General features: G+C 36.4%; 3 protein-coding genes and 1 long non-coding RNA gene across 4 annotated transcripts in view; 3 read left to right on the top strand and 1 right to left on the bottom strand.

The window, feature by feature from the left end:
- Nucleotides 1-30: 30 nt before the first annotated feature.
- LOC134677542 (zinc finger protein 431-like) overlaps nt 31-20,685 on the top strand; it is a 49,336-nt gene continuing 28,681 nt past the window's right edge. Inside the window, exons 1-2 of the mRNA XM_063536008.1 lie at nt 31-459; nt 593-745. Coding sequence (XP_063392078.1) covers nt 162-459; nt 593-745 — 451 coding nt within the window. The 5' untranslated portion in view covers nt 31-161. The remainder of the gene's footprint in view (nt 460-592; nt 746-20,685) is intronic.
- LOC134677629 (piggyBac transposable element-derived protein 4-like) lies at nt 2,194-4,102 on the top strand. Its single transcript, XM_063536091.1, has one exon. The coding sequence runs from the start codon at nt 2,287-2,289 to the stop codon at nt 4,099-4,101; it is 1,815 nt and encodes a 604-aa protein (XP_063392161.1). The 5' UTR covers nt 2,194-2,286; the 3' UTR covers nt 4,102.
- On the top strand, nt 6,149-20,636 carry LOC134677557 (zinc finger protein 431-like). The gene is made up of 2 exons (XM_063536028.1): nt 6,149-6,291; nt 18,531-20,636. Exons 1-2 carry the CDS (start codon nt 6,195-6,197, stop codon nt 19,754-19,756), a joined length of 1,323 nt encoding a protein of 440 aa, XP_063392098.1. The 5' UTR covers nt 6,149-6,194; the 3' UTR covers nt 19,757-20,636.
- LOC134677589 (uncharacterized) lies at nt 8,885-17,210 on the bottom strand. The gene is made up of 2 exons (XR_010100044.1): nt 17,082-17,210; nt 8,885-8,936 (listed from the first exon to the last, which is right to left on the bottom strand). It is a non-coding gene; the product is annotated as an uncharacterized LOC134677589 (long non-coding RNA).

The raw sequence follows: 20,685 nt of genomic DNA, 5'->3' as shown, positions 1-20,685 counted from the left end.
TTATGTTATTCCATTCAGCGTCAGCTGCACGACCTACGAAAAAATACAATTAATACCTTAAATACTAAAATTGAAACTATTTTCAGAGTTTTAAGCTACAAAACATTGCTCTTTCTCTTCAAAAACTATTCGAAAATTAAAAATAACCTTATTAATTGACAATGGAGTCGGCGCATGAGAAAGTGGACATAAAGACTGAGCCCCCAGGCGGCAATGTGCACGTAAAAGACGAGCCGTTGTGCTCTAATGCCCTTAGAGAGGCCGAGTTGTGTTCTAATGCCCTTAGAAAGGCCGAATCTACATCTGATGATATTGAAGTCGAGCTCAATCCCTCATTGCCTGAGTCTAAATATGTAAATATAGACTCAAATGTGAAGATCGAGCCCTCGGATGCGTGTGTGAAGGAGGAATATTGCTCAGATGATAGTATGGATTGTTGTGGTGGCAGTATTGTGACGGGTAGGGCATAGCATTCTAATTTAATGATGTATTCACACATATTTACTAACATGTATTTTTTAAGTTTAGATATAAGTAGACTAACACAAATATGATTTGTAAAAAAAACTGAAATAAACATTTTTTTTTATAGATAAGCCATACTTGGGTATGAGCGTAAAGCCCTCAAGCTCAAGTGATATAAAGGATTGTGGGGAACTGACGCAGCTGTATACGGGTCATGTGGTCAAGGATGAGGTGGTGCTTGGCCCCGAGATAGTGGAGCAGCGAAACTCTGCTTCTAAAGGTCAGTCTTGTATTTTTACAGGCTTTTATTAGTTTCACCGGTCCCGTTGTCTGTCAGTCTGTAATCAAATCTTGCAAGTTAAATTTGATCCACTTCCCAGTTTCCGATTGAGCTGAAATTTTGCATGCATGTATAAATCGGATGACAATGGATGACAATATAATGGTACCATCAAGCTGATCTGATGATGGAGACAGGAGGTGGCCATAGGAACTCTGTGATGAAACAATGCATCCTAATCGTGTCAGGGGTTTTTAGAATTGTCTCAATGAGTATTAGTTGCCTGTCATAAAAAAAGTACAGTCAGGGATAAAAGCTTGTATCAAAAATGGTTTTTTTGTCAATATTATTTTTAATTTATTGGTAGAAAGAGTTTAAGTATAGTTTGTCAAAGGACTGTCTTATTTCAAACATAGAGAGAATCATACTATCTTTGTCTTACACTTACTAGCACCCAAAAGAAATAAATAAATAAAATAAAATAAATGTTTATTCCCAAAAAAAACAAACTTACAAAGGAAAAGGATGAGTATATATTTTTTTGTTCTTATTTACTGACAATGATTTATAACTCAAGATATAGGCGTTCCAAAATTAAACCTTACCTTGTGACAAATTGGACAAGTTGCCTTTAGTCGCGGCTGGACAAGCGAGAAATGCGCATATGCTAACGAGCTCCCGCACAGTGAAAGAGAAAGAGATGACCTTATGTTTGACGAGTGTGACAAAGATGAAAAAAAGTACGGAACCATCGGTGGGCGAGTCCGACTCGCACTTGTCCGGTTTTTATTTTACTTCGAGTAAAAAAACGCCGAAATAAGTATAATAAAATATTTATAAATGTTACTTTTTTTAGATTTTATTCAATAAGTATTTAATTTTTAATAGGCTAGATGACTAATTTTCATTTATGGTATCAATCGATCAGGTTTGTCTTTACGATCAAAAGTCTATATGGGACCCTTTGCTTTAAAGCAATACAAAAGTCAGAAATGATAGTCAAAGTCCGACAGTCGTACTTCACGCGCGAAACGCCCCTAACAAAACGATAAGTGAACGTGACGTTAATGTTACTGAGGCCCATCTTGAAGTATGGACAAAACAACAAAATTGTGTTTTTGCTCCGTGAAATATTGCTTTTATGTATGTAGCTATAATTACATACAATCTTTTTTTGGATAAAATGTAACGAATCGAATAAAGCCCCGTCTCCATATCGCGCGGCAAACCATCGAACATTGGGTCGCGCGGCTGCCGCGCGGTATGGAGACGAGGCTTTACTTACCTATTTCCTTTTTGGAAGTTAAATTAAATTAAATTTTGAAACTTACAGGTCCTATATTTTTATACTATGTCCATATATTATTTTAATATCCACATAATTGTGATAAATTGCTGATTTGCTATCTATTTTACTAGATTTTGTTATAAAATTCAACGAGTGTCATCATCCCTATTCTCTTCTAGGGGTCAATGACAAACACTTTGACGACACAATTGACGAGTGGACGCGGCTAGTTGACGAATTGAGTGACTGTGATATGGATGTGGATCAAGAAGACGAAACAGTTAACCTTCTTCCGAATACGTCAGCGCGCGACGCTTTAACAGAACCTGCTATAGAAGCTGATTTAACAGATTTTGAGGCCCAAGTTCTAGTAGCTGAAGATCGACAAAATGACCTGGCACTACGCGAAATAGCACCTATGGCCGACTACAATTTCGAGTGGGACAAGGATAGACGTAGGTTTAAAGGACAGAGAGAAACGTTTACAGCTTCTTCAGGCCCAACTTTCCCAATAACAGACCGAACCCGTCCCGTAGATATTTTTTACAAAATGTGTGACAGTGACTTACTGGACCGACTTTGCTTGGAGACCAATAGGTATGCGAGCCAAAAAATAGCTTTGCTAAAAACTGGAAACAAGCTGTTACCAAACTCGCGGCTGCAACGATGGACTCCGATCGATAAAGACGAAATGATCAGCTTCCTAGCACTCACTATCTTGCAAGGGCTCTACCCCCTTCCAGATGAGGAGTCATACTTTTCATTCAATGGTTTTGGATCAATGCCATACTTTTCCAGAATAATGTCCTACAATCGATATTTTTTAATAAAATCGTTGCTACATTTTGTGGACAACCAAAATTTAACAGAACCGACAAAGTTAAGTAAAATACAACCAATAACCGACTACTTTAACGAAAAGTTTTCTAGCCTGTACTATCCAGGGCAGGAGATAGCCATTGACGAATCTCTATTGAAATGGCACGGGCGGTTAGGCTTTGCCCAAAAAATTCTGTCAAAGGCTGCTCAGGTAGGTGTAAAGACTTACGAATTATGCGAGTCGTCTAGTGGTTATCTGTGGAAATTTTTTGTATATGCTGGAAAAACTAAGCCTACAAATACTCCCGTAGTAGACGATATGACTGGACACGTACAACAACACTGCCATGACATGACTGGGTCTGACACGACTGACTCAACCGATCGACCCACCAACGCGACTGTAAAAATTGTTTACGACTTAGTAGAACCGCTACTTAACAAAGGTCATACATTAATCATGGACCATTTTTACAATAGTCCTTTACTGGTGCGATGTTTGAAACGACAAAAGACTGACTGTTACGGCACACTTAGACTCAACCGTGAATTTGTTCCCGATTACCTTAAAACTTTAAATAAATCCGATCTCCGACGTGGTGAAGTGGTGGCTAGTTATTGTTCCGATCTGTCTGTCATTGTGTGGCGGGATGCAAATATAGTTAGCTTAATATCCACATACCATTCCTTACATGTCGGAACAAAAACCAAGTATAACGGAGTGACGCACAAACCCAACATTGTTCTAGACTACAATAAGTCAATGGGAGGAGTAGATAAGAAAGATCAAGACCTGTCCGCTCATCCTTTAGAAAGATGTAAAAACAAAGTTTGGTACAAAAAGCTTTTCCGTCGCATGTTTAATGCGGCCATATTTAACTGTTTTGTCATATTTGCCACATCAAATCCAAAAATAAACTACCGACAATTTAGAATAATACTGGCAGAGGACCTACTGAAAATACATCGGCAAATTGACTTGACTGACGAAAAGAGACTTATAACTAGAAGGTCTGGACTGAAGACAAAAACATCTACTGTAAGACCTAAAACCCACCAGAGGCCTCAACTCGAGCACCGTCACTTTCCAACACGTACTGGCTTCAAACAAAGCCGGTGTTGGATGTGCGCCCAACGCAAGGCGACCACCAGAACCGTTTGGAAATGCATGGAATGCGATGTCAACCTTTGCATCGAACACTGTTTTATGAATTATCACATTAAACCAGTGATCGATACAACTTTCTAATGTCTATCCTCTAGCCGCCCAGAGACCTGTAAAAAGGTCTCCTGTTCCATTCTAATTTGAATCTTATTTTTGACAAGTCAAAGTTGAATTTTCATTGGCAAGCTTTGAAGTCTGGGTGGCTAGAGGTTAAAGTTCGTTTTTTTAGCATTAGAAATAACTTGCAAGAAGGTAAGCGATCTTGACATGTCTTTTAATTGAAAAACGCTTTATAAAAATCAAAAACTATTACTTATGAAAGCAGAAGAATATAAATGATCGTATTAGATTCATAATTGTTATATATTTGCCGTAACTTATTTTTAAAATGTGTTTTTCAATTAAAAGACACATCAAGATTGTTTACCTTATTTCTAATGCTAAAAAAAAACAAACTATAGGACCTACTTATGTATGTGTAATGTGATAAATCATGTCATAGCAATAAAAATTAAATATGTATGTAGCGTTTTCTGCAATAAAACTAACTTTCCCAATACAATTTTGCTTTGTTTTGCAAACCCATACCAGATAATATTTAATTACAGGAACATAGTAAGAGCTTAATCCATATTCCCTCCTTCTTCCTGAAGGAGAGGCCATTTTTATGAAAATATGTGTAATATAAAAACAAACCGAAATATATAAAAGTACTCGTCAAGACGAATCAAATGAGCCCAAACTCGTTGGGGTTGCGTCGTTTAATTACGGAGTTCCTATGGCCACCTCCTGTCTCCATCATCAGATCAGTTCTATGGTAAAAATAATATTGCATTGTCATCCGATTTATACATATGTACATGCAAAATTTCAGCTCAATCGGAAAACGGGAAGTGGATCAAATTTAACTTGCAAGATTTGATTACAGATCGACAAACAGAAGACTGTAACTGAATTGTCTCGATGAGTATTAGTTGTCTGTCGTAAGAAAAGTCCAGTCAGCGACAAAAGCTTGTACCAAAATAGTACATTATTGTCGAGGCTCGGAAGTAGCTACTTGCAGGCTGAGGATTCGTTTTAAACGGACGACCTTGGGAGTCCGTTTAATTGAATCCGAAGCCAGCAAGTAGCCTTCCAGCCGAGTCATATATAGTGCTTTTCTCAAAAATGGTGCAAGAAATATAAACATCATAGAAATATTTTACAAAAGCAACGTTCTTACGTATATATTTTCACAGAAAAAAGCCCTTGTCGCCTTTTTATTTTTTTTATTAAAAAAATAGAAGTGTATTTTTCTGCCGAAAATACGCCAACCTATTTCAGACACCTAAATAGTCGCGGTACTAATCATCTGTTTGGCTGTTTAATCGGCCTGTGCCTTCATTTGATATGGCCATTTCAAGTTTTAAAAAGTTTGGAACTCGACAAATAATGGAATTTGTATGCAACATTGCAGTCCCAAAATCGAGACTGCAATGTTTTTAACTTTTTAATTTTTGAGTGACCATAAACTGCGCGCTTCGCGACCTATTTTTTAGACGGCAAAGTCGACTTTGCCGTCCATTTTTGAGAAATAGTTATTTACGATACAAGTGCGGAAAAGAGGAAACTCGAAACGAGTGGCGATAAATTAAAGCACGACCGAAGGGAGTGTTTTAAATCCACACGAGTTGCGAATTACCTATTCGCACGTGTATCGTACAACGTTTTACTTTTGACATCGCACGAAAAGTGCTATTTTACGCACTAGTGTGGTAAAATAGGACCATATGTACTGTAAATGAAATTTTACCATAAACTTATTCTTTATTTATATAGAACACAAACAGTTCCATAATACAAATGGATTTGTAGTACAATGTAGACTGTAGTCTACTTAAAATACTTAAGAAAACAGACCTGGAGGTTCATTATTAAGTAAAATAATATACACAATGAAAACATGAGTCATACCTACTTATATTCTATCTACCAGTCTTCATAACAAAATTAGTACGTATCTACATATCACATGAACTCTTACGTTCAAAGCAATAGGGCAGAATTAAAGAAAGTTTTTATTTAAATACATTTAATTGTCGTCTTATTCTGGGATTGTTTCAGCTTCAAAGGCAATAGAAGTGAAGCCATGTGAGGCTGTCGGCAGGAGACCGTTGCTCAGGGACTGCAGCGTGAGGATGGAGCGCCTTAATGTAGACACGCTACTAACCCCCATTCGGATCACAGACCAGGACAGTCTGGGACAAGCTGGAAATCTTGAGGAACATAAGGGAGGTGAGTCTGTGTGTACATGTCTGTTATACACGCAACGTATGCAATGCATTATGACATCTGAACCCCGAAATTTGTATGCTTAGAAACATACTTGTCATACGCAACGCAACGCATGACAAGTATGTTTCTAAGCCTACAACTTTCAGAGTTCAGATTGTCATAATGCATTGCATACGTTGCGTACGACGTGGGATAAGTGTGTCCCTGCCTTTAGTCTTTTCACAATTTGTTTATTTTTTGCATTTTATTTTTTAGGTTCAATAATATTTTGGATGGTAATAATTTCCTCATAGGTGATGTGAAAAGCAGTGTGTCACATGGTAGCAAAATTATGTCACCTTGGGCGTTAACACTTGAATCCCTTACTACAGGATTATATTTTAGGATTCGCTTCGTTCAGGATTTTGCTCCCTTGTGGCACAATCTAAGGTAACGGCGGCTATTAACGCGGGTATCAAAATCGACGTCTAACACCGCGGTGTTTACAAATACGCATTTTGCAAGCAAACAGATCTATTCCCTAAGAAATAAAGCATACACAAAGCAAGGTCATTCATTGGTCTATCGTGCCCATTAGTGAGCATTTGTGTGAGTGTAACAAAAAACTCGCGATTCGTCAGTTTGTGCGACGGCGGCGCAAGAACCGGTTATTCCATACAGACGCGTGACGCCACAGGTAAGTGCACTCCAATCTTACTTAGTGTTTTACGTAATAGTTATGGCAAATAAACTAGTGCAATGCCTTTTAAGAGGTTGTGTATTGTTTTCCACACGATTTTGAATTACTCTTAACTTAGTTTTTGACCGGGAAATACGTTTAAAATGGAAAATAAAATACAGCGGTGATAGGCGCCAATTATTTCTGCGGTAAGTAATTCCGTGGTATGCCACTGTATTAGAAAAAGTGGTAGTTTTGTTATTTACTCTTTAGTTTTGGTACAAATTATCAGTTTTATAATTTCTTTTATTTATTCCAATCTTGATCTATTCACGCTATTAAAGAGCTATTTCCGTGGTATGGAAAGTATTCAACTAACCCTTAATTTAAACAAAAACTTCAGCACCTTCCTTGTTTCTATGGGAACCCTTAATCTGTCATTTTTTTTTATTTTGAGGTAAAACCTAAAATGTACTAGCCGGTTATGTGATTTTTGTTGATTTTGCCAAAGCATACGACAGTGTTGACAGAGATACACTGTACACTTTAAAGTGCCAGAAAAATTAGTAAAAATGATTGTTGTAGCTACCAAAGTGAGCAAGATGAAGGTAAGAGCTTGCGGAGAACTGACGGCCGTATTTGCAGTTGTCACTGGCCTGAAGCACGGAGACGCCCTTTCGCCAATGCTGTTCAACTTGGCACTCGAATACGTCGTCCGGAAATTGCTTATGTATGACGGGGGTGTAGAGTTGAACGGCAGACATAAGACATTGGCTATGCTGATGACCTGGGGCTATTAGCTCAAAACAAAAGGGACCTGGAGGCCATGGCTAGAATCGTGGAGCAGGAAGGGGAGAAGATAAGTCTCGAGAATCAACCACCAGAAAACCGAATATCTCCAAATGAAAAGGTACAAGAACACTAGAGTGAAAAGAGAAGACCTAGTAGTCGGAGCAACCACCTACAAAGGTGTGGATCATTTTAGGTACCTTGGTTGCACAGTAACTGATACCAACCGAAGGGAGGAAGAGATAGATATCTGAGTCCAAAACGCCCTAAGATGCTCGGCAGCGCTTCATCGAGTCTTAGTGTCCAAGCTGATCAGTAGACCAACCAAGATTCGAGTCTACAAGACTGTAATTAGACCAATTTTGATGTATGGGTGTGAAGCTTGGACGCTGACTCAGAAAGAAGAGAGCAAGCTCTTAGTGGCGGAGAGGAAAATCTGGCGGGAGATTCTGGGGCCTATCAGAGAGGAAGACGGAACTTGGAGGCGACGAAAAAATAGGGAGCTAGAGGAGCTGGTTGCGATGCCTAATATAATTGGCGAGATCAAAGCCACACGACTCCGCTGGCTTGGTCACCTGGAGAGGATGGGGGAGGATCGTGCTGTGAGAAGAGCGTATGTGGGGCACCCGGGCGGAAAACGTCCGCCTGGGCGTCCCAGATACCGCTGGAGTGACGAAGCCCAAAAAGACCTGTCCGCCCTCGGAATACCCAACTGGCGTGAAGTGGCGCAGAATAGGGCAGAATGGCGCTCTCTTGTGTCAGAGGCCAAGATCCTCTTTGGGTCACTGAGCCAGTGATGTATGTATGTCTTTACAAGAAGCTTGTAATATACGTGTTTGATTTGATTTGAAAAACCATCTGTGTTTTGTTCTTTTTATGGGTCGGAATTAGGTTTATGTGATCAAATTCCAAATTAAGCCTATTACCGATGGTATGATCAGATTACCGTCGGTGATAGAATGTATAGAAATCTATTACCGACCCAGAGAAATATCGAATGGGTCGGTAATAGGCTCTTAAAGAGTTATCTATTAGACTTCAGTTATCACTATCAGATTTAAATTCTTCTGTTTTCTGATTCAGTTATTACTCTGACAAGGAAGGATACCCAACTGCCGGACAGTTCCGATTAGTTTTTTTTTTAAATATAATTTTATTTATACAGTACTCCAAAATCTCAGATATGATTTTTTTTTCGCTGCCCAAAGTCAATATGTTAGGAGAAATCTAGACACGCGGCAGCGTGTCAAGCCAAGTTCAAGCAAAGGAACTGGCTAGCCAGCGCCAAGTGTAATATTACACGAACCACTTGGTGCCACTTTTGACCCTTCTATAACTCAAAACATCTTTAACGTAAACACATAAAACTACGTGTGTTTAATTATATCCATAAGGACATCTAGAAGCCCAAATTTCATGAAGCTAGCTCAAACGGTTATAAAGATATGAAGGTCAAAAAGTCGTAAATTTTAAGACTGACTGACATACCTATAGTACCTAAACCTAACCTACTTCCAGATGACCTAGAAGGATGAAATTTGGAATCCAGCTCAGTTATTGTGTGAAAGCGTAGGAAAAAATCTCAAAATAAAAAAAAGTTATAAAATAGGGGGGGTCCCCATACAAAAAAACCATTTTTTATTGTGACTGACATATAAGTACCTAAACCTAACCTACTTCCAGATGACCTAGAAGGATGAAATTTGGAATCCAGCTCAGTTATTATGTGAAAGCGTAGGAAAAAATCTAAAAATAAAAAAAAGTTATAAAATAGGGGGGGTCCCCATACAAAAAAACCATTTTTTATTGGGACTGACATATAAGTACCTAAACCTAACCTACTTCCAGATGACCTAGAAGGATGAAATTTGGAATCCAGCTCGGTTATTGTGTGTAAGCGTAGGAAAAAATCTAAAAACAAAAAAAAGTCAATAAATAGAGGGGGTCCCCATACAAATTTCTTTTTTATTGTGACTGACATATAGTACCTAAACCTAACCTACTTCCAGATGACTTTGGAATCCAGCTCGGTAATTGTGTGTAAGCGTAGGAAAAAATCTAAAAATAAAAAAGTTAAAAAATAGGGGGGTCCCCATACAAAAAACCTTTAATACGCGCTAAACAACCGGCCAACGGTGTGTCGTTGGCGGCGCGCGGCACCACATAATTAATACAAAGAACAGAAGTAAAAAACATGCAGCGGAAATACAAGAAAAAACATTAAATCTCAATACCTGCCTAGTTTTCTGTACAAAAAGTATTGATATCCCTTCAAAAACATAAATGTAAAAAAGGAGAGCCAAGTTCAATACAAAAATTATGCTTGGCTGTGGGGTTCGCCGCAAAAAGAATGGAGATCTAAATGAGTGCCAAGTTCTATGCAAAATCCAAATATGTATTTATAGGAACAAAATAACATTATAAACAAGTATTAAACTCTATTTCTTTGCTTTATTGGATACCTATAACAATTGCTGTTATTTAAAAAAAATGTGAGATCTTAAAGTAGGTTAGATTTGGCTTGGCCAGTTTTTATCAGAATTACAAAATATATATGTTGAATAACTTTATAAAATGACTGATGTAATGAAAACTGGCCAAGTCAAATCTAACCTGCTTTAAGATCTCGCATTTTTTTTAAATAACAGCAATTGTTATAGGTATCCAATAAAGCAAAGAAATAGAGTTTAATACTTGTTTATAATGTTATTTTGTTCCTATAAATACATATTTGGATTTTGCATAGAACTTGGCACTCATTTAGATCTCCATTCTTTTTGCGGCGAACCCCACAGCCAAGCATAATTTTTGTATTGAACTTGGCTCTCCTTTTTTACATTTATGTTTTTGAAGGGATTGTGCTAACAGCGTGACACTTGAATAACTGCGTGCCTTGTTATAAGAGAATCCGAAAGAGGCTAGATCGCCTCGGTGTGTGGGTAGAACTAAAAACTCGCAGCACATCAGTTACCCAGTGATGATGGCGTTTGCGACAGCGCCGAAATATAGGGAGCTTATTGAAGTTAATATACATTGTAAATATCCCGTTTCAAATAATATTTAAGTATAATGTAAATGACCATGTTAGCTTAAAATCATATATTCCGAAGAAATTACTTAACATTAATAACTCTAAAATGGTAGTCCAAAATGGTCACATTTATGATTTAAATACTACGTATACAGAGTGTCCCAGAATTCGACGTCAAGCCGTAAACGGATGATAGACCAAGTCATAAAAGTTATCATAAAAATACAAAAAAAAATCCAACTCATGTTTTTTTAAAAATATGGTCAGTTTAAAAATTCTTTAACCCTTGTTACTACAAATTCCATAATTTATTCTAATTTTTTTATTATTGTGTAATCTTGAATAATTACAGGATGTGGATTTTTTAGTGAATTTTTAAAGTGACCATATTTTTTAAAGAACATGAGTTTGATTTTATTTTTGTATTTTTATGATAACTGTTATGACTTGGTCTATCATCCGTTTGCTGCTTGACGTCGAATTCTGGGACACCCTGTAAATAATCTTTACAAAGAAACAACAACAAGTATTTATAAAGAAAACTAGTGCTCAGTGCTCACTAACTGTAACGGCAGATTAATTAAAGCGTTACTTAGGAAATTCAACTCTTTGGAAGGCTGTCTTTTAATAACTGTTATCTCTACAGAGCTGATTCTGGGCTCCTATTATACACGGTGTAACATGAGTAAACCGAATAATTTTAACAGCGTATTCCTGATCATATTTAGAGACAAAAATGTCCTATAAACTTTTTTTGAAATTCGCCTAGTTTCAGAGATATTATTAATTAAAAATATAACAAGTTTTTATTGTTACATAGTGTAAAAGGCCTTTTTGATGGTGATGTTGCTGCTATGGGACGTAGTCTAAATATCCTTATTGATAGATGTCAAAAATGACAAGTAACACTTTGCAAAAAGTAGGTTCTACGAAAAAAAAATGTAAAAATCAATTTTAAGTGACAAGTTTAGGTACCAATAACATTTATTTTTTATGTACAAATACATTCAAAAAATTGAAAAAACATAACAAAAAAAATTTTTTTTTGGCGAAATTGTATTACAGTTTTTTCTTCTTTTGACCTCAGAAATGCGTGGTTAAAATTATTCGGTTTCCCCATGTTACACCGTGTAGGTAATATACTATCTTTAAAAATGTTCAAGCATGTTTAGTGAAAAATATCATACATACGCAGTTTTTTAAGTGCCACAAGGTTAGCAAACTTAGCATAACATTACAAATTTGTCGGTCCTACATTTATTTACAGTATGTTGTCAGACACCTTGCCTTGCGATTTTAGCGAGTGTAAAGGTACGATTAGACTGAACCAATGATAATAAATGTAAACTTATTTTTGACGTGATAACGTCTTATAAATTGATAAACACCGGTAGCATGCATGAAAAAGTGCCACGTCGTGTACAGATCGTCATCGAAACTTTGTGGATAGATTACCATGGTAACTGAGACGTCATCATGCAAATTTTCTTCAAGGTTTTCTTATGACGTTATCACGCAAAATGTTATCGTCCGTAAACCGACTTTAAAGACAACCATTTTTTTCGAGTGTTGATTTTTCTGCTTGTTTGGCACACAGGGTCACTAATAGATGCACCTACTTTTTTGAGGATTTGTAATGTAATCAAAGTATTTATTTTTAGGAATCATGGATGAAAAAAAGAAAAGAAAACTTTACTCTGATTCAAACCTAGCGGAAGCTCTGGATCAAATATCAAAAGGCATGTCAATATACCAAGCGTCAAAAACTTATAACATACCGGAGAGTACACTCAGAGACAAAAGGGATAAAAAATATAAGAATGCAAAATGTGGTACTCAACCAATTCTGACATTACAAGAAGAAAAACAAATAGTGGATTGGATACATTATCTGGGAAGAATCGGTTTTCCTGTTAGTAAGCAACAGTTGTTAGAAGTTGTTTCTAAACTTGTAAAAAGTTTAAATCGGCCGAATCCGTTCAAAGACGGAGTGCCCGGCAAAGGCTGGTTTCAACAATTTATGAAACGCCATCCGACTGTGGCTAAAATAGTGACTCAAAATCTGCCTACCAGTAGGAACCAAGTCACCGAAGAAGCATTAAGAGCATGGTTTGACCGCGTTAGAGTGTACCTGCAAAATCAAGATTTGGTGGATATTTTTGAAGATCCTAAGCGAGTCTTTAATTGCGACGAGACTGCATTTTTTCTAAGTCCCAAAGAATCTCAAGTTTTAGTGAAGCGAGGTAGCAAACGAGTATACACAAGAGTTGCCAATGACGATAAAGAATGCCTTACTGTCTTGGTCAACGTTTCAGCTAATGGTGATATCGCTCCACCAATGGTACTATATCCTTACAAAAGGATGCCACCTAATATAAAGTTCACAGTGCCATTATGGTGGGGTCTAGGAAACTCCGATTCTGGATGGATGAACATGGAAACATTCTACGAGTATGTCACTAATGTGTTTTATCCTTGGGTGTTACGGCAAAAAATCACGTTACCAGTCGCGTTATTTCTTGATGGGCATACTTCCCACATATCTTTGCCTCTATCCACCTTTTGTAAAGAGAAGGGGATAGTTTTGATTGCGCTCCTACCGAATGCAACTCACATATTACAGCCACTCGATGTAGCCGTATTTCGTTCAGTAAAAGGAGCCTGGCGAAATATTGTTCGTAATTTTAGAGCTCTAAACGACTACACGAATTTAAAACGCACTGATTTCGCTTTAGAAGTTGAAAAATGTTTAAATGTCAGTTTAAAGGTTGAAAGCATCAAGAACGGATTTCGCTGCTGTGGCTTATATCCGTTTAATCCTGACAACATTGACTATACCAAATTGTTATCGACTAAACCGAAATCAGCACACGGTACCAGCACGGAAGACGCCTCCTCCTCAGAAAGAACTAGTAATGATACTAATAATAGGCAGTTTTCCCAGCAGTTTGAGGACAGGTTATCCCCGGTTACATTATGGGCATTTAAAGATAACGAAGGCGACCAGTGGACAGGTGAACCTGCATACACAAAGCTTTATGATTTTTGGAGAAAACACTGTTTTAAAGGGGTACCAGCTTCAGACACAACAGACTTGGAGCTTGGGGAGCCCACCTTTACTAATAATGTCGAAATTGAGAATATGACAGAACCGGTACTCAACTTCGTTGTAGAGCATGATGGCACGTGACATGAAAGCTGCCTCGTCCTTGTCGCCTACAGCACAGAGCTCCAGCACACTTGTGAATACAACTGACATAGGTTTGTCTGAAAACACCATTATCGACAATGTATGTCCTAATGCCGGCATTGATAAGAAAGCTTTGAAAACACCAACAACTTCTTCAATGGCTCAAGTAATGCGAACTTCAACACCGGAATCAGCTCAATGTTGTAGTCCCCTCAGCTCGGTGTCCGAAATTGAATACAATGAGAACAATGACATAGCACAACTGCATGAGAAACAAAAAAGAAACGAAGAAACCGTTGGTCACCTGTGGCTGGTTCCTTTATAAGTGGGACTAAGACACCGTTGAAACAGGCGGCTACACCTTCAAATACTGAGCAGCATGCACCTATCGCTAGTACTTTTAATAGTACATCGTCGCTTCAACTTATCGCGACACCATTTAAACGTATCAATACGCCATTCAAGAAAGCCTTATATTTTCCAAAAAAAACTGAACCTACTAACAAGAAAAAAATAAACAAAGTAACGCCAACAGTAGCTGCTGCAGAAGAACTTATTAATCATTTAAAAAAAATAGAAAAAGAAAAAGAAGATAAAGAAATTCTCAAGCAAAAAAGAAAACGAGAGTCTATAGAAAAAGAAAAATAATGCAAGAAGCAGAAACCTTTGCAAACCATAACGTTGAAAAAACCTAATGTTAAAGTAGTCAAGAAAACAACTTTGAAGCCGACGAAAGCTATTATTCCGTGTACAAGTAGAATAGAAATACAAGAAGATTCCGATAGTGGCAAGGAAGAAATATTTTCTCTGCCAACGAAAATGGTTCGACCAGTTAGATGCAGTCTATTTGACTCGGATTCCGATACGTAATGACAAATAATTCTGTAATATTAAGGTTCACGAACTATATTCCTAAAAGTTTTATTTAATATATAAGCCAAAGTTGATCTTATCGTGATCTCAAATAACATTGCAGAAAATGTGCAATTAAAATAACTGTGATTTTTTGCTGTAAGGTCTTTGAATAATTGGTACTTAAGTGTAAGTTTGAATAATTAGTCTTAGAATGTTGTGTTGATTATCTTAAAATAAAAAAAATATCGTTTTCGCAACGTGAATTCACAAATACTTTAAAAATAGGTACTTAAGTATCTCTCGAAGTTATATTAAATATTAACTTTATAAGTACAGTCACCTGCAATAATATGTTACTCTTTGAAGGCCGCAAAAATATGTGACACGCTTTTATGGCTCTAAAAATAAAATCATGTCACATATTTTTGCGGCCTTCGTTGTGTAACATATTATTGCAGGTGACTGTACAAACAACAACGTTTGATTAAAAAAAATATGGTTACCAATAATAGTAGAAAATAGTACATTTCGATGCTAGTGCGGAAGGTATGTCATTACTTCACGAGTACCGAGATATCTTGCCACGAGCCGCAGGCGAGTGGCAAGACTCGGGACGAGTGAAGAATGACATTTCCGCACGTGTATCGAACGACGTTTTTTAATACAGTTGCGAAAAAATAAGAAAAACATTGTTAATCGTACACTAAACAAAAGTGGTAACAGTGACAGCTCGGTTAGACGTCGTCTTTAAGTATATTATATCTATGGGCGTTTGGCAGCTATTCCGTTCCATTCAGTCAACTTTTATTTTAGATTTTATTCTAGAAATTCTAGACTAGTATTTTTTTATACAATTTTTTTTTAATGTTTGACGATCCTTTTGTGAAATTCTTATTGTTAAATTTGACATATATAATAATCCAATTTTATTATGGAATAATATTAACATCAATAAATTGCTCTGATAATTAGATTAAGATTAATTACGATTCATAAGAGCTTGTTGCTAGGCCTACATGAATAAAGTATATTTTGACTTATTAAGAACGGAATTTTCAATATTGAATATTAAAAAATAAACGTGTTATAATGATGAAGAGGTAAGTAATTAAATATGAAATATGTAATATTTTTCGTATTCTTACATTAACGGTAGGTTTTTATGCTGATTACGACGTTTAAAGGAAACTAATATTAACACTCATCAATAAGTAGTCGTGAATTGGAATAAGTATAAATTTAAAAAAATTGGAAAAGTAAAAAGCACTAGTTCGAGATAACCAACTTTCCGCACGCTAAACAGCTACGTAAAGTAGCACTTTTTGAGCAACTGTATTAAAAATAAATTAACGACTTCCGATAAGTTGTAGAACAAAAGTTCGTGCTAGTGATTTATAATCCAGATAATATTACAATTATATTATGTGAACTTTGACTCTGGCAGATGACTTTTATACGATTGGTTTCCTACTTTTTCTACCTTGGTAAAATTGCGTAATAGCGTGTTTTACATACTGACTTTATGATAATTGTAAAGTAGAAAATCAAATGTATAAAAATTATCTCACAGGATGAGAGAGGGTGATGAGGATAATTGTTGTGTAATTATACCGCGTAATATTTGAGAGACTCATTATGTAAATGTGTAATTCACACTGTGATTTTTAATAAGACATTATTTTATTTTGTGAAGTTTTTTGAAGAATTTTTTGGTTTGTGAAGCTAATCATGTTAGTAGGTTAAGACAAGTTTTTATTATTTTTTTATTAGTTTTTGACGACCGGTCTGGCCTAGTGGGTAGTGACCCTGCCTGCGAAGCCGATGGTCCTGGGTTCGAATCCCAGTAAGGGCATTTATTTGTATGATGATACAGATATTTGTTCCTGAGTCATGGGTGTTTTCTATGTATTTAAGTATTTGTATATTATATATATCGTTGTCTGAGTCCCCACAACACAAGCCTTCTTGAGCTTACTGTGGGTCTTAGTCAATCTGTGTAAGAATGTCCTATAATATTTATTTATTTATTAATCTTTATTAGAGATTAAGATAGAGATTAGGTATAGTTATTATGCAAGATCCTGAAAGTTCCTTTGTGATAGGCAGACACTCATATTCGCACGTCTGTGCATATTGAGTGATCAGCACATTTACTGTAGATCTTGCGCCTCCACTCGATAAGGGATTTCCTCTTCGGTCTCGTAGAATAATTATATATAATGCACCCTGGCGCTCCGCCTATTACACCTTTACTATTCTTTACATACTATAAGAATCAGCAATAAGAAAAGTACTGTGATTTGTTAATTATAAACTGGTAAATTATAACGCATAATATGTGAGAGACTTTATGTAACTTAATTACCTTGTCAACAATATTAGAATTAAAAATTTTCATGTTTTTATATACAGTGTGGAAAGATAAGTCGGGCCCTGGAGGGAAACTACCTTAAATCCTTAAGCTGGCTCATTTTACTTAAAGGAGACATTCCTTTATTTTTAAAAGGAAACAAAACTGCATTCAAAGATTTTTTTCTTTTTTTCTTCAATGTGGCTTGTCTAAAAAAATCTTGAGTACTAAATATTCGTTTTTATGGATATTTTGTACGAAAGACGAGTGTAAGACCTAATGTTTCTTGAAGAAATGTTATTATTAACATTAACTGTATCGACTAGTAGAATAAAATAGCGAGTGATTATTTTTCGGAATTTTTAGTCGGTTCGAGTCCCGGGCGAGGCAAGCGAGTTTTAGAAAATTTTTGAATGCAGTTTGTTTCTTTTTAAAAATAAAGGAATGTTTCCTTTAAGTAAAATGAGCCAGCTTAAGGATTTAAGGTAGTTTCTCTCCAGGGCCCGACTTATCTTTCCACACTGTATAGTCGAAATTTTATAAGGTGGCCGTTTACCATTTCACTGTGGTAAACTTTCACTCAGGTGGTAAACGTCCAGCTTATAAAATTTCGACTATAATTTAAGCTGTGCCTTATGAGAAAATGTTACTTACTTGTTTTTTTTGTGCAGCTTATTATGTCAGTAAGACAAATTCTTATCAATCTTTATAGGTAGCATTTAATAACAGGCAGGCCTATTTGTCATATATATATACGTCCTTAGTAAAACTTTACTAACAATAATTTTTGTTGTTTTACATGTAAAACATTCAACTTATAACTTGTTATACAGGTACTCGTGGGTACTTGGTAAGTTAACTATTTAATAGTGTTTGATTGTGCTAAAGTGTAATTATAATCTCTTATTTTTAAACATACTCCTATAGTTTTATTTTTTATTTTTGAGTCATTATTAAACTTAATGACACAAAAATAATATACAGAACCCACGTCGTTATTATTGTTTTAACCCTCGGTATCAGGTTTCGAATTTTAAGTTTGGTTTCTATTAACGAGTGCAAAAAAATCATGCCAATTGTACCCTCGGTAATGAAAGCTCAATTCGCGATAATAGAATCACAGCCTGTCCCTTGCCACGGTAATAGAAGATTTGGTCATTTTGGCTTCGAAAAATATTTTAATACATAAATATAATAACCCAAAATGAATCCAAAAACGTGTGAAACGGAAAGTTCATTAAATGCTCTGATGAAAAAAAATATTCCTGGCAGTTAGACAGCATTGATACCCTTAATTTTTGGATCTCTTTTGAAAAGTTCCTTAACTACCACGGTAATAGATGCCTTTACCTTAATATTGTTGCAGGACCAACTCCACAGAAAAAACCAAGAAGAAACGATAGTTACCAATGTGCCCACTGTGAATATCTAACAGATAGAGAACAATTTCTGATCAGTCATTTGAGGAAACATACTAAGGAGAAGCGATACAAATGTGACCAGTGTAACTATTCTTGCGTCCGCAGGAATTATTTGAAAGTCCATGTAAGGACACACACTGGTGACAAACCATACAAATGTGGGATGTGTAATTATGCTAGTGCCCGCGATAGTAGTTTGCAAGTTCATATTAGGAAACATGCCAGTGAAAAACCGTACCAGTGTGATCAGTGCAGTTATGCTACCCATGAAAAATATCGGTTCACAGTTCATGTAAAAACACACACTGGTGAAAAGCCTCACAAATGTGGGAAATGTAGTTTTTCTAGTGCCCACAGTAGCAGTTTGCGAGCTCATATGAGGGGACATACTAATGAGAAACCATACCAGTGTGATCAGTGTAGTTATGCTACCCATCGAAAAGATTTTTTGTTAAGTCATTTAAAAAAAATACACACTGATGAAAAGCTTTACAAATGTGAGGTGTGTAGTTATGCTACTAACTACAAATGTAGTTTGCAACTTCATGTAAGGCAACACACTAATGAGAAATTTTATCACTGTAAGCAGTGTAGTTATGCTAGCCATCAAAAACATCATTTCCTAGTTCACGTAAGGAAACACACTGGTGAAAAGCCCTACAAATGTGGGATATGTAGTTTTGCTAGTGCCAACAATGGAAGTTTGCAAGTTCATATAAGGGGACATACTAATGAGAAACCATACCAGTGTGAGCAGTGTAGTTATGCTTCCCATCGAAAAGATCTTTTGTTACTTCATGTAGAAATTCACACTCGCAAAAAGACTTACAAATGCGGGGTGTGTAATTTTACTAGTATTCACAAAAGTAGTTTGCAAGTTCATGTAAGGAAACATACTAATGGTAATGAGAAACCTTATCATTGTGATCAGTGTAGTTATTCAGGCCGTGATAAACATCTTTTGAAAGCTCATGTACTGAAACACATTGATGAAAAGCCATACAAATGTGATCAGTGCAGTTATGCTAGTAAGCGAATAAGTCGTTTGAAAGATCATGTAAGGAAACACACAGGTGAAAAGCCATACAAATGTGAGCAGTGTAGTTATGCTTCTGCCCGCAAAAATGCTTTAAGAATACATAAAATGAAGTCGCACACTTGCACAGAATAAATAATAGTACTAGGTACAGAAGACTCACTCTCCAACCAAACGCGTCTGTTACGATCAGCACAGATATGGCCGCTAGGTGGCGACAGCGCCACGCGCGGCTTATGGCTTTCCCCAAAATTGGGGTGAAACGGATTGTCATAGTAAATTATGTAATTTACTATGACAATAACTCTACACTCTATTCTCTTTGTCTTCCTACATAATATCGTCAGGTGACAAGCAAAACTCGCTAATTACCACCACAAGTTCATAGCCACAGTGAACCATATTAGTACTAAAAGAAGGTCGAAATTTGTTGAATTTTTTTAGTAATTAGTGACTTTTTCTTGTCACGTGTATGTATGCGTAGATCTTTATAACTACGCAACGGATTTTGATGTGTTTTTTTTTAACCTTTTCGACACTATGTCAAGCACAAAAGCTGTCACTCGGACGCCACGTCACCGAAGTGTCAAAGCTGAAATTGAACTTTATTCATATGCACGTAGGTCTATGTTGCTTTGTGGTTTGTGACTGATTAATCCGTCTTTGGCGTTGAACCTGCGGTGCGGATATATCGGTCACTGGCGTCCAAAAGGTTAATAAGTTTTTGGCAAAAATTTCATTTTTGGTACAAGCTTTTATCGCTGACTGTACTTTTCTTACGACAGACAACTAACACTCATCGAGACAATTCTAAAAACCCCTAACACAATTAGGTTACGTTGTTTCATCACAGAGTTCCTATGGCCACCTCCTGTCTCCATCATCAGATCAGCTCGACGATACTATAATATTGCATTGTCATCCGATTTATACATGCATGCAAAATTTCAGCTCAATCGGAAGCCGGGAAGTGGATCAAATTTAACTTGCAAGATTTGATTACAGACAGACAACGTTCAGGTGAAACTAAATAAAAGCTTGTAATAAAGTGATACAAGTTTTAT

This window comes from Cydia fagiglandana, chromosome 26, assembly GCF_963556715.1.
Source record: "Cydia fagiglandana chromosome 26, ilCydFagi1.1, whole genome shotgun sequence".
Taxonomy (NCBI): Eukaryota; Metazoa; Arthropoda; class Insecta; order Lepidoptera; family Tortricidae; genus Cydia; species Cydia fagiglandana.
This window is presented reverse-complemented; position numbering and strand designations above follow the sequence as displayed.